This window comes from Emydura macquarii, unplaced genomic scaffold (genome assembly GCF_026122565.2).
Source record: "Emydura macquarii macquarii isolate MOO-44397 ecotype Brisbane River unplaced genomic scaffold, CSIRO-AGI_Emac_v2 contig_499, whole genome shotgun sequence".
Classification (NCBI taxonomy): Eukaryota; Metazoa; Chordata; order Testudines; family Chelidae; genus Emydura; species Emydura macquarii.
The window spans coordinates 4,650,969-4,664,529 of record NW_027130636.1 but is presented as its reverse complement, the minus strand read 5'-3'; the positions used below and the strand labels follow the sequence as shown (position 1 = coordinate 4,664,529).

At 43.5% G+C, this 13,561-nt stretch overlaps 1 protein-coding gene across 3 annotated transcripts in view; it reads left to right on the top strand.

Annotated features, from left to right (window-relative positions):
• Positions 1-13,561, top strand: part of PCCB (propionyl-CoA carboxylase subunit beta) — a 78,027-nt gene that overhangs the window by 23,051 nt on the left and 41,415 nt on the right. For all 3 annotated transcript variants that reach the window (XM_067538790.1, XM_067538789.1, XM_067538792.1), the window contains exon 7: positions 4,162-4,270. In XM_067538790.1, coding sequence (XP_067394891.1) covers positions 4,162-4,270 — 109 coding nt within the window. The remainder of the gene's footprint in view (positions 1-4,161; positions 4,271-13,561) is intronic.

The window sequence follows — 13,561 nt, the reverse complement described above, 5'->3', positions numbered from 1 at the left end:
ACGTCACCATGGAGTCAGCACAATAGGAAACGAACCATGAGTGTGAACTTGACTCTGGAGGCAACAAATTACTTTGGGGAATATAAGGGAAAGGCAAAAAGACACCTGTTTATCCTGCACCTGAGGAAGTAATCAGGCAGTTTGATTATATTCATGAAAATGGGATCCCAACCAGCCGTAGTTGGAAACACTGCAAAAGCTTTGGGTGAGATGCATAGATTCTAAGGCCAAAAGGGGACTATTTTGATAGTCTGACCTTGCGTAGAGCATAGGCCATAGAACTTCCCCAGAATAATTCCTAGAGCATATCTTTTATAGTTAAACATCCAGTCTTGATTTAAAAATTGTTAGTGATGGAGAATCCACCATGACCCTTGGTAAATTGTTCCAGTGGTTAATTACGTTAGAAATTTACTCCTTGTTTCCAGTCTGAATTTCTCTAGCTTCAACTTCCAGCCACTGGATCATTTTATACCTTTCTCTACTAGACCGAAGAGCCCCATATGAAATATTTGTTCTTCATTTAGGTGCTCATAAACTGTAATCAAGTCACCCCTTAATCTGCTCCTTGTTAAGCTACATAGATTGATCTCCTTCAGTCTATCACTAGAAGTCATGTTTTCTAATCATTTAGTCATTTTCATGACTCTTCTCTGAAGCTTCTCCAATTTATCAGCATCCTTCTTGAATTGTGGACACCAGAACTGAACACAGTATTCCAGCAATGGTTGCACCAGTACAAATACAGAGATAAAATAACCTCTATAGTCCTATTCTAGATTTCCCTGTTTATGTATCCCAGCATCTCATTAGCTGTTTTGGTTACAGCATCACACTGGGAGCTCATGTTCAGCTGATTAGCCACCATGATCCCCAAATCTGTTTGAGTCACTCCTTCCTGAGATAGCATCCCCCATTCTGTAACTGTGGCCTGCAATCTTTGTTCTTAAATGTTTAGCCTATGAAAACGCATATTGTTTGCTTGCACCCAGTTTACCAAGCAATCCAGATCAAACTGTGTCAGTGACCTGTCCTCTTCATTATTTACAACTCCCCCAATTTCTGTCTCATCCACAAACTTTAATCAGTGATGTTTTCTTCCAGATCATTGATAGAAATATTAAATAATGTAGTGCCATGAACTAATCCCTGTGGGATCCCATTGGAAACGCATCTGCTTGATGACAGTTTCCATTTACAATTAAATTAGTTTATGATCATTTGAAAATGATGTCAGTTTATAATCATTTTAATGTTAATCATGTTAATTTTATATTGTTCACGTTTTTTAATCAAAATGTTGTGCGGTACCAAGTCAAACGCCTTACAGGAATCTAAGTGTTACATCAACACTTTCCTTTATCAACCAAACATGTAATCTAATAAAAAAAAAGATATCAAGTTAGTTTGACAGGATCTATTTTCCATAAACCCAGTAGATTTGCATTAATTACATTACCCTTCTTTGGTTCATCATTAGTCAAGATAAAACTGTTTTTTAACAGATTAGGCTGTTAAAGTTTAGTCTCTAGAGAGCATGTATTGATTTTGTTTTATATGTAATCTTTCTGCTTCCATTATCCTTATTCATAATGTCATAAATCTTAGCTTTTTGTAGCAAACTTATGTTTGTTTTGATTATAAATATATCTCAGTGCTGTGATGTTACATGGGAACTGAGCCTCAGCTGAATCAGACAAGCTGGTCCCCTTGTGGATAGCAAACCTGGTATTTCTGTAAGTAGCCAGTGATGGGCTGGCTGTCACAGGGGAATGCTTCAAAGGAGCTCAGGGACTGGAATGCACCTACTGTTAACCTGAAAAGGAAAGTGATGGCTAGCATTGCCCTGATGATGTTGCTTGGGTGGCTAGCAGGCTGTTCTCAGGGAGCTGACACCAGTTAAGCACCATCAAGTCTCTTGCTGGAGGCAAGGGGGTAACAAGGTTACTCACGGTCTTGGGCACCCCGAAAGAGCACTGCAATGAGAATGCAACACTGTTGATAACATCAAGCAATCTCATCTAGACTTAGAATCTTGGATGTGCTTTCATCTTTGGAACACCTTAGGACTAGAATCCCCTACAGAAACTTCATTCATATAAAAGCTGCTAACAATGGCCTTGCGCTATATTTATAAAGAACACTTGAATATTTTCCTCAAAAGGCAGTTTTCTTCCTATTTTTTTACATTGGCTATATACTGTCTTCTTGGGTCTGTTGGATGTAGATTGAGAGCTTTCCCAGTCCTTCAATAAAGGGATTGGGATGCTGATTCATTAACAAAGAAAGTTTTTTCTCCTAAATAGCTGCTTTTTTCCTAAAATAGCTATATAATCCAGTTTTAAACAGCCTAATAAACCATCACAAGAATATAAGAATGGCTATACTGGATCAAACCAATGGTCCATCTAGCCCAGTATCTTGTCTTCCAACAGTGACCAATGTCAGGTACTTCAGAGGGAATGAACAGAACAGGTAAACCTCAAGTGATTCATCCCATCACCCATTCTAAGCTTCTGGCAAACAGCAATCCCTGTCCAATAGCCATTGATGGACCTATCCTCCATGAACCTACCTAGTTCTCTTTTGACCTCGGTTATAGTGTTGGCCTTCACAACATCCTCTTGCAAGGAGTTCCATGTGTTGACTATGTGTTGTGTGAAGAAATACTTATTTTTGTTCATTTTAAACCTGCTGCCTATTAATTTCATTTGGTGACCCCTAGCTCTTGTGTTATGAGAAAGTAAATAAGGAAGTGTTATTTACTCTCTCTCCACACCAGTCATGATTTTATAGATCTCTATCATATCCCCCTCTTAGTCATCTCTTTTCCAAGCTGAAAAGTCCCATTTTTATTAATCTCTCCTCATATGGAAGCTTTTCCATACCCCTAATCATTTTTGTTGCTCTTTTCTGTATCTTTTCCAATTCCAATGTATCTTTTTCATTTCCCCTCTCAATAACTTGTATCAATTCTTCTAAGGGAAACAAGTCCTACGTATTTTTACATTAAAAAAAAACAGAAGTAACTTTAAAAAGCTTTCACATCTGCATCATACATCACAAAAAGGCAAAAAAAGGCACGGACCTCATGTGACTAGATGTCACTGAAATCTGAGGATGTGACCTGTCTTTCAAGAGCAATTCTGGCCTCTCAGTTCAGTTCTGAAAATTTGATCCATTTCCTTTTTTCAGGGTCTTTTTGATGTGGAGTTTTCTCAGGCTGGTGGCAACTCCTTGACTGAAGCAAGGCAAGGGAAGAGGCAGCTATTTGAATGGGGTCTGATGAGGTTGGGTTGGAGGAGGTAGCAAAGGAGAGATCATCTCCCAAGCATTCCTCAATCTTGGCCCTGAAAAGGGCTACAGAGGGATGCTTGTTGTGGGAGCTGGTTACATCCAAGATCACTAGTTACTATTAAAGATATTAAATAAAAAATTAACTATGCCTTCCGTTAGTTTGCTTTGTGCATTTAACTATACAGGAGACATGTTGACGCTGGCTATGCACATATACAGAATTAGGCAGTTTTCCTAGTTGAAATTTTCCTGTGGCTTCCACAGAAAAAACAGGTATTTTACTGGTGCTCGATCTCATCTTCTTGAAATCTCCTAGTCTAGTACTGAGAAGGGCTTATTTTGCTTAGTTGGGGATATAAAATAATTGCACTGGTGCCTTCAGCTAGTGTAGAGTATAAACCAGAATGAACTTTTGTCCCAAATTATTTTTCTGCATAAATTGAGAAAGAAATTGTGTAGAGACAGATCAACAAATAAAAGATGAGGGAGAGTGCCAAAACTAGAGGCACTGTGGTGCCTTTGGATTAAGGTTGGGTTCTATTTTTTCTTAAAGCCAGGGATTCAGTCTCAATCTTCATTCTCTGTTTTTTGTGAAGAATGCGGATTATTCTATCCAAATTAACAAAACACAATCAGTGGGAAATGATCACATTTTCTGGGGATTTTCAACAAAATATGTTGCTTAATTTAATTTAGACTCATTATCTGAAAAATGGGACCTTGAAGGAATTTCCCCTATATTTTACCTTTTTTCATAACCCTTTAGAGAAAGTATGAGAGAGGAAGAAAATCACCTTCTGTATTTTTCTATCAGTGAAGTGCTGTTGCAGCTTGGATCTCACACTTCTCAGCCTACTTTTTCAGGACACATCCTATCTGTTCATCACTGGCCCTGATGTAGTCAAGTCAGTTACCAATGAAGATGTTACCCAGGAGCAGCTTGGGGGAGCAAAGACACACACTGCAGTATCAGGTGAGAGCTGTTTATTTTGCTTAGTTAAGGTATGATGCAGGTTTCCAAACTGAATGAAGCAGCAGTTCCAGCATATGATGTTAGAACTACTTTTTCTCACTGTGGGCCTCCATGTGAAATTCTTCACTAAAGAAGAGGTTTGGGGTACTGAATAGCAGTAGTTATTTTTGCACTTCATAGTATATCCATGGAATAACAAGTATTGGGAGTGCGTTGAAGGTTTTAAGTGAGAATAATATGATGCTTTCACATATGAAGGGGCGTTAATATGTATTTTCATGCCTTTTAAATGATTTTAACTCAGGACTATAGAATGTTTTACTGGGTTATGATAGCAAACCTGTAGCCGAGTTTGCCATCTCTTTCCAGCATTTTTTTTCCCACTCCCTTCTAATGCTTTTCTTCCTCTTCTGGAATAAAGTTTCCTAAGTGAATTCTTGTCATAGAAGTGACTTTAAAAAAAAAAAAAAAAAAAAAAAGACTAAACAAAATCTGACTAGCGTGAGTTGTGTGGCTGTAAAAGTCTACTTTTTTATTAAGAGAATGATGAAACAAGGAAGAAATGTTGCCATAGTTACAGTTGAAGCTAGTTCTTCATTTTAAGTTCAATTTTGTCCCCCTTTCTAACTTTGCAAAAACTGAACTAAACCCATGTGAAAATATCTGTGTGAGATGATGCTAGAGTCGATATTTTTAGGGGAAGCTACGGGGACGTTGGACAAAGTAATTTTTGGAGGTGTGGTTGTTAATATTTTAATAAAAGTTTCCAGTATCGTTGAAATGGTCAAGTCTCAGAACTGTTTTTCTGGCTCATCATACCTCATAAAAGACTGTCTTATTCTGTTGGCCTCTATGAAGACTGGTACCTTCAGCTAGTTTAGTAGAGTTGGTTTTGTCAATAATTTACTTACTAAAGGCAAGTCTACGTGAACACTTTGCATCCCTGAGTGGGCCCACCAGGTCTAATGGTCTTGTAGATGTCATAAGGCCAAGATCAGAGCGGGCCCTCCATTTGCAGAGGGCAGGAATGTTAAGCATACGAAGGAGAGAATGCGGTATGCATGGAAAAGGGTTTGTAAGGGTGCCCGTGGGCATCACTGCAGACCTTTCAGGATCTATCTATTTAACCATTTCTACTGCATCCACCGCTGTGGTATCTAGCCTTTAAATACAGCAATGAAGAGTGAAGAGCTTCATCAATTGGGAACGGACCACTTTTTCCACACCTCTCTCTTCGATTGGGTCATATTCTTCAAGTGGATGGAATAATCTTGCTGGCCAAATGGTAATCTTCTGAACAGGGGAAGGCTAGCATGATGAGGGGTATATTGCATTCTTTTTTGAGTAGATGCAGCTATGTATTCCACTTAGGCGTGTGTGCAGTCAGCACATCACAGCCAGAGTATTTGCCAAGCATTACCTGTAGAGGGCTGGCACTCACGCCTCATGGCCACAGCCCCTGTCTTGGTTATATGCGGTGGTGCTACCTTGATCCCCCTCAGTTCCTTCTTACTGCCCGTGGCTGGAGTTGGAGCTCTGTGTGGTCTTAACCTCCCAACCTCTCACTATTTTAATGTCTTTTTCTAGTTGTACATAATTAGTAGTACCCTTAGTGTTAGTTATATTAGTGTTAATGTTCGTTGTATTTAGTTAAGTATTCCCCTTTGATGCCCTCACCAGGATTTAAGCATTGTCCATTGTGTGGCGAGTGATCCCCAACAAAGATCCCCAGTGGTGCTTGCTGTATTTGGGTGAGTCCCACATCAAGGAGTGGTATTTGATCTGTAGATCATTCACAAAACAGACTCAGGTGGCTAGGGACCTTTTCCTCAAGCAACGTCTGCTTTGGCCCCAAGATTGGAGGTTGCCCTTAGGTTCCAAGAGTATTGTCGCTGCAGGCACCTCTCCAAAGAAATGGAGGAGCTGTTCCCCATCAAGTGTGCCAAGGAAAAGGTCACATAAGACCAATCAAGATCATTCCAAGTCTTGTGGGGACTCTTCCGCCTCCCGCAGGAAAAGCATGAACCAGCATGTGCTGGCGTACAGGATGATGTGGGTGCCTCTGACCACTCCCTGGTACTGAGTAGGGAGGTTAGAGACTCTACTGTCGACTCTGGTTCTGGTCCTGGGGCATCTGTTGAGTCCGGTATTGATGAGAGTGATGCCGGCACCAACAGTTTCCATGTAGATGGTGTACCGGGTGGCTACAGACCACCTCTGCCTTTCCATCCTGACCTCTCCCTTGGTCCAGGACTTTGCCAGGGCTGTGTCGTTCATAGTCCTGTTGGCTGGATGGGCTGCTGACTCCTTGGGTCTTTTGACACCACAGCCTCAAGGTCCCCTTTTGCAGTCTGTGGAAGCAGGACCAGTACCGAGCTCCGTGCAAGGGACTCCTTGGCACAGGAAACTCTTCAGCACCATTGAAGTCAGCACCACAAATATTGCCTTGGAGGCTTTCACCATTTTCCATTTCAGCACTGTCCGCTGCTAAGGTAGTGCTGTTGACTTCGAGGGCAACACTACTTCCAGCAGCAGGGTACTTGTTGCCGGTGGCACTATTTCCATCGTCAGTGCCTGTTCCTGCCTCATTCTGGGGAGCAGGACTGGCTCCACCTTTATCCCTGAAAACCCCAGGTTTCTTGGCATCAAGGTCAGAATCTTCCTTCTCCTGCTCTGTCACCCAACCCACATTAGGTACTGTTTATGGAGCACTGTCTCCAGGATTGGGACTTGTCTCATGGTTGGGTTGGGGAGCCCTCGCTCGGTGCCTACTGGCCACCAATGTCTAGCCTTATCAGTGGCCTCCATGGAATCCATGGGACACTCCTCAGTTGCAGAAGTTGCACTCCTCAACTTACTCTAAAGTGAGGTCACCTGGCAGATCAGTGGCGGGAACTGTGGACTCACCCCAGGTTCAGGTATCAGTGAACCTTCCCCATGCAGAACCCATGCAGCTGCCCCTTCCAGTTCCACCAGTCCAGGAATGGGAGCCAGCCTCAGCGCAGTTAACTACCTGTTTTTCATCCTCAGATGATTCAGCAGTGCCTGGCTCTTCCTCTCCTCCAATACCGGAGGATTTCAGGGCCCATCAGGGCCTTTTGCAGTGTATGGTTGCTTCCCTGGGCATTCAGTAGAGTTCCTACAAGAGAACACCCATAAGTTCATGGATATCCTGCAGCCATCTGCTTCTTGGAGAGTAGCCCTTCCTATCTATGATGTGTTCCTAGAGCCTGCAAAGGTTCTCTGGAGCTTGCTGGGCTTTGTTACCATCTAATGCAAAGTGCATGGAGAAATGCTATTTTGTCCCAGTGCAGGGATTTGGGGGCTTTTATTCCCATTCACCCCCAAATTCCCTACTTGTAAACACAGTGAATTATAGAGCCCCACAGGGCGGATTTAAGTCCATTCCTAAGGAGAAGGACTCCAGAAGGATGGCTTTAATGGGCAAGAAGATTTACACCACCTTCTCCCTACAAATGCAGATCATGAACCAGCAAGCACTGCTGTCCAAATATGACTTTGTAAATTGGATAGCTATGTCTAAGTTTGCAGACCAGCTGCCTGAAACCTCCAAAGAAGAATTTTGGGCATTTGTCAGTGAAGGCTGTTTAGTGGCCAAGAGATCATTGCAGTCCAACCTGGATGTTACGGACACTTTGGCCGGAGTTCTGGCCTCTGCAGTGACCATGAGAAGGGCGTCCTGGCTGCAGAATTTGGGCATTGCTCCCAAAGATTAGCAGGCTATAGAGGATTTGCCCTTTGGTGGCTGGGTATTGTTTTTGGACAAGAAAGAAGAGAGCCTGCTCTCCTTTAAGAATTCTAGGGCCACCCTACATTCCTTGGGGGTATATACATCAGCACCACAAAGGCACCACGTTGGTAGTCAATAGCAGCAACAATACTGTCATCAGCACACCTTTGGGCAGCCTTTTCCTCCCTCAAGACAGCAGGGCTACCCCAGAATGGGGCATAGATCCCAAAGGAGAAAGCATTCAGGTGAGACGTTCGGCCAGTCAGCACACTCCCCCGGCATCCCACAAGTGTCCATTTTGACACCTTGGTCCAGTGAAGTTGTTTAGTCATCACTTCCTTTACCCCAGCTCCATTTGGGGACAGGCTGGCTTGTTTTACACTGTCTGGGGCTCGATTACAACCAACAGCTGGGTCCTAAGCACAATCAGATTGGACTGTGCTATCCAATTTCTCTCCACTTCTCCCCTCCACCTTTCTCCCTGTCCCTCTTCAGGGACCCCTCTCATGAGATACTGCTCCTCAAGCAGGTCTACTCTTCACTGGCCTTGGGAGTGGTAGAGGAAGTTCCACTGGAACATGGGGGATTAGGGCTTCTGTTCCCTCTGCTTCCTAGTTTCCAAATCAAAGGGGGGGTAAGACCTATTCTCAACCTCCGCAATCTCAGTAAATATATCAGATACATCAGATTCCATATGGTCACCCTAATAACTATCCTCCCCATGTTGACTCAGAATGACTGGTTTGCTGCTCTGGATCTTCAGAACACCTTCCTTCATATGGTAGTTCTCCCAAGCCACAGAAGATTTCTCTGGTTCTTCATGGTGAGCCACTATTTTCAGTACACAGTCCTTCCCTTCAGTCTGTCTTGTGCCCCTTCCTGGGTTTTTACCAAATATATGGTCATGGTGATGCTGTATCTCAGGAAGAAAAGAATCCATGTCTTCCTATATCTGGACAACTGGCTACTCACGAGCAGGTTCAGGGAAGAAGTCCTTTGTCATGTACACATTACACTGCACTTACTCAACCATCTAGGTCTCATCCTAAACACCGTAAAATCAGCATTGGCCCTACTCAGAAAATTGAGTTCATTGGGGCCCTAATAGACTCTCTGAGTTTGAGAGCCTTTCTGCTGATCATCAGTGGTTTCCAGATAATTTGCCACCTTTTGTCTTGATCTGCAGTCTCAATGTTCTGTGATAGTTCGCATATGCCTCAGGCTCTTAGGCCACACGTACACAGGCTTACAGGTGGTTCAGTTCACAAGGTTGCCCCTTCGCCCCCTACAACTGTAACTCAGGACTGTTTACCATCCAACCCTTCACCCTAGACAGATTGGTCTGCCTCCCTCCATTGATCTTGGACTCTTTGCAGTAGTGGATATTTCAAGAGAATGTATGTCAAGGCATTCCCTTCGCCCGGCCCTTACCAACCAGGACTGTTTTCACCAATGCCTCCCTGATTGGGGAGAGTATCTGGAGTGGTTGACAGTTCAGTGTCTGGGGTCAGAGTAGGAAAAGCTCTACTGCATATCAATGTACTAGAGCTTCAAGCCATCTACAGTGCCTATCTCACTTTACTAGGCTGTATCATGATTTGGTACATACTTCCGACAATACCACCACAATGTATTATGTGAACAAGCAAGGGGGAGAACACTCCAGGGTGCTCTGCCAAGAGGCGATCAGGTTGAGGCAGTTCTTTATTGACAAGAGCATCATTCCAATAGCCTATCTCTTGCCCAGGGTCCAGAATTATCTTGTGCAGGATTTTTTCCCTGAACCAAGAGTGGTCTCTGAAGCCCTGTGTTGTGTGAGTCATCTTTGGGGCATCCTGACAATCAACCTGTTTGCTACAAGGGACAACAGGAAATGTTGGCTGTTCTGCTCTCAAGTGGGGCTCAGTCTGGGCTCTCTGACCAATGCTTTCCGCCTCAGCTGGCATTCGGCTTTTCTGTATGCTTTTCCTCCAATCCTAATGATTCCACATGTCATTCTCAAGCTGAAAGTGGATGAAGCCAAGCTCATCCTCCTTGCCCCAGCATGGCCAACACAGTGCTGGTTTTCCAACCTTCTCAGACTGTTGATTTAGCCTTCCATATCCCTGCCTCTCCATCCTGACCTGCTCACGCAAAATCACAGTCACATTTTGCATACTGTACTCAGCTCCCTGCATCTCACGGCATGGCTACTCCGTAGTTGAATGAGGAGGAAGAGTGATGTTCAGCGGCTGTTTGACAGGTCCTACTCAGTAGTAGAAAACCCTCTACCAGAATGGCTTATTCAGCAAAGTGGAAGTGTTTTTCTGTGTGGTTATTGGCCTGCTGATGCTGGCTAGTATCCAAGACACCTTGGAGTATTTGCTGCATCTTCAGTTGGTGGGCCTTATGCTTAGCTCATTGAAAGGAATCCTTTATCTCCATCTGCCGGTATGGGAACCAGTTCCTTTGTGGGACTTTAACATGGTCTTAGTGGCTCTCATGGGACTGCCATTCAGCTCTCTGGCATTCTCTCTCTCTTTCTATCAAAAAACTTCACTCCTTGTGGCAATAACATCTATGAGGAGAGTGTGAGAGTTGCAGGCTTTGATGGCAGAGCCTCTTTACATGCAGTTCTCCAAAGAAAAAGTGACATTGCAGCCACACCCAAAATTTGTGTTTAAAGTGGTCTCTCGGTTTCATTTAAACTAGGGCAGGTGGTATATTTTCCTGTGTTTTTTCCTAAGCTGCACTCATCTTCAGAGGAATGGCAACTTCACACATTGGATGTCAGATGATGTCTGGCCATTTATCAGGACAGGGCTAATCTTTTGGGGCTTTACCTCATCTGTTTGTATTGTATGCAGACCATATGAAGGGACAGAACATCTCCACACAGATGATCTCTAAGTAGATAACTTTCTGCATCAAGACTGCATAGGAAACAACTTCGGCTACGCGCTTTCTATTCATTCAACGAGCTCATTCAATGAGAGCACAAGCTACATCAATAGCATTCTTAAGTGACATCTCAATATGGGGTAGTTGCAGGGTAGCCATGTGATTGTCAATACATGTTTATGAGAAAGAGAAGCAGATACTTACCTTAGGCTTCCTGCAAGCTTCAGATCAGTGTCAGTTACTTCACCAAGGGTGAACAACTGTCAAAACAAAACCGCAACAAAAATGAACTCCCCTGTCTTCAAACTTCTTCTTCAGTCTCTCAGCCTTATCTCTAGACACTTCATTTTATCATTTCTCGTATAGTCCTTTGGGAATAGAACCACAATAGGTGTCTGCAACCATTTCCTTCTTCCCAGTCTCACAGTGAGCATCTATTGTGAGGAAGAGGTTTTTAGGGATACTAATTACCTTCCTTTCAAATGGGGATCTTGTTCTCCGAACAGACAAGGTGTAGCCTGCCAGATGAGATTGAGTCAGCATCCCTTGTCTCAGCTTAGAAACATAATTTATATACTTTCAGAACTTATTTAATATGGAGTTAAATTGTTTGGAATACCACTTATTGTTGGATGGTAAATTCTCTGTCATACCCCCTGTCATGCTGGCTGGATAAGAGGGACCCTTGAGGTGTATTCAGGAGCTCTGATTACTCCTTCGCATTGTCTCGCATTGGAGGTGTCACGCTGGCTGGATTGGGGGGAGGGGAGCATTTATTATATTGTTTGACATCAGTATGTCAAAATCATAGTAATTGATGTAAGATATGTCATGTCAGGTACTGTTAGAAAGGCTATAATGTGCTAAGTAAGATGATAATGTTTATGTTCATGTGTTATATGTGTAATGGAAGTTATGGATATGTTTGAGATATCTGTATTTCAAATTGTGCTGTCTGGGTCACATCCCAGACAGGATAGCTGCAGAACAAAAGCATGCTTGATGGCCCATTAAGAAATTCACAGATGCAAGGGGCCCAGGGGGAGAAGCCAGGGATATACCTGATGAGTCACCAGGACTCACTCATGTGACTCTGGACTCCATTTTGGTTCCTGTATAATTCCACAAGCAGCATGGGAAGGGCCAGAGGACATAAAAGGCAAAGCCTCGGAATCCATTTTGTCTTCAGTCGGGTTCAGCCTTCAGCCACCTATCTACCTCTGGATCAAGTCATCTGCAACTGAAGCTGTGAAACAAAGGACAAGACCCATCCAGGTACTGGATGTATACCAGAGGGACTATACAAGCCTGAAAACTCCACAATTCTCCTAGAAACCTGACATATATAGACTTTCAAATCATTTGTATGTATCTGATTGCTTTAATCCTTTAACATTTCTCTTATTGTTTGCTTCTTTCTTTTTATAATAAACATTTAGTTTTAGTTATTAAAGGATTGGCTGGCAGTATGGTATTTTGGGTAAGATCGAAATGTATATTGATCTGGTACTGTGACTGACCCTTTGGGGTCAGGAGAAACCTTTTGGGTAAAGAGCATAGAGTTTAAATAACTGGTCTTTTTACTGGACCTAGTGGCTGATTGGGAGCCAGAGACTGAAATGCAGTAAAGAGGTCTGTGCATATTTGTATTTGGGGCTTCTTGATAACCAGTGTGGGGGAATCAGAAGCACTGTTTGTGGCTGTTTGGGAAGTCTGACTTCAGTGTCACCCACCAGAGTGGGAGAATCTGCTCTCGTTTTGTAGCCTGCCTTGACCTTGGCATTTTCAGGTGGCTACCCTGGGCACAGAAGGGTCACACCCCTTGCCTGGACATCTGAATTATTAAATAAGTTAAAGAGTACTCTTCTGTGGAAAATCTTATCAAGTTTTGCTTGAATGCTAGTTGGTTTTATTCAGAATGCTTCTTCCACCTCACTGAGGCTGTGCAGCTCTGTTCTAGGCAAGACAGTGGAGGTTCTCAAAAGCCAGAGCAAAGACACACCCTTGCTGTTCATTTCCTCTCAGGGAGTGCTGGGATAGTGATTTTGCCCCTAAAAGACCTCTCGAGTGCATAGGCAGTGATTATACTAGGATTGTACAGGCCTTATGCTTTTCCCACCCCTTTCCTCCCAATGCAGTATCTCAAACACCAGAAAGCAGACTGCTTCAGCTTACATAGCTGGACTGTGTTCCACAAGAGCAGTCCATTGAAGTTCTCTTCTGCTGCTGAACTGCCAGAGGCTGATCTTTGAAGGAAACTGATCCTTGTCCTTCCTCAGCCCCAGGCAAGACTACAGCTCTTCCTAAGCAAGAAGCAGAAAGCATTCATGACTCAGGGAAGGTTCTTTTGCCTCTGTCCCACTGACCTCTACAGTTCTTAAACTGTTTCAGGGAGCAGCCACCTCATTCTATTCCTAATCCCCTCTCCTATCTAGCAGCGAGGGAGGGCCAAGTGAGGTGGGGTCTGTTTTCTTTTAGCCAGCAACCTCCTAGATCTCCTGCAGGGTTCCACCAGCTATGTTCAGGCAGTCTGTTGTTGGGACCAGCTTTATGGATCTGCTTCCTTACTCTCCCCTCTTGGGTCTCCTTTTCCAAATTGAGTAAGTCATGCAGGGAGGACCTGGAAATGCAGTGCTGGTGCTGAAGGCAAGCCTGGAGTA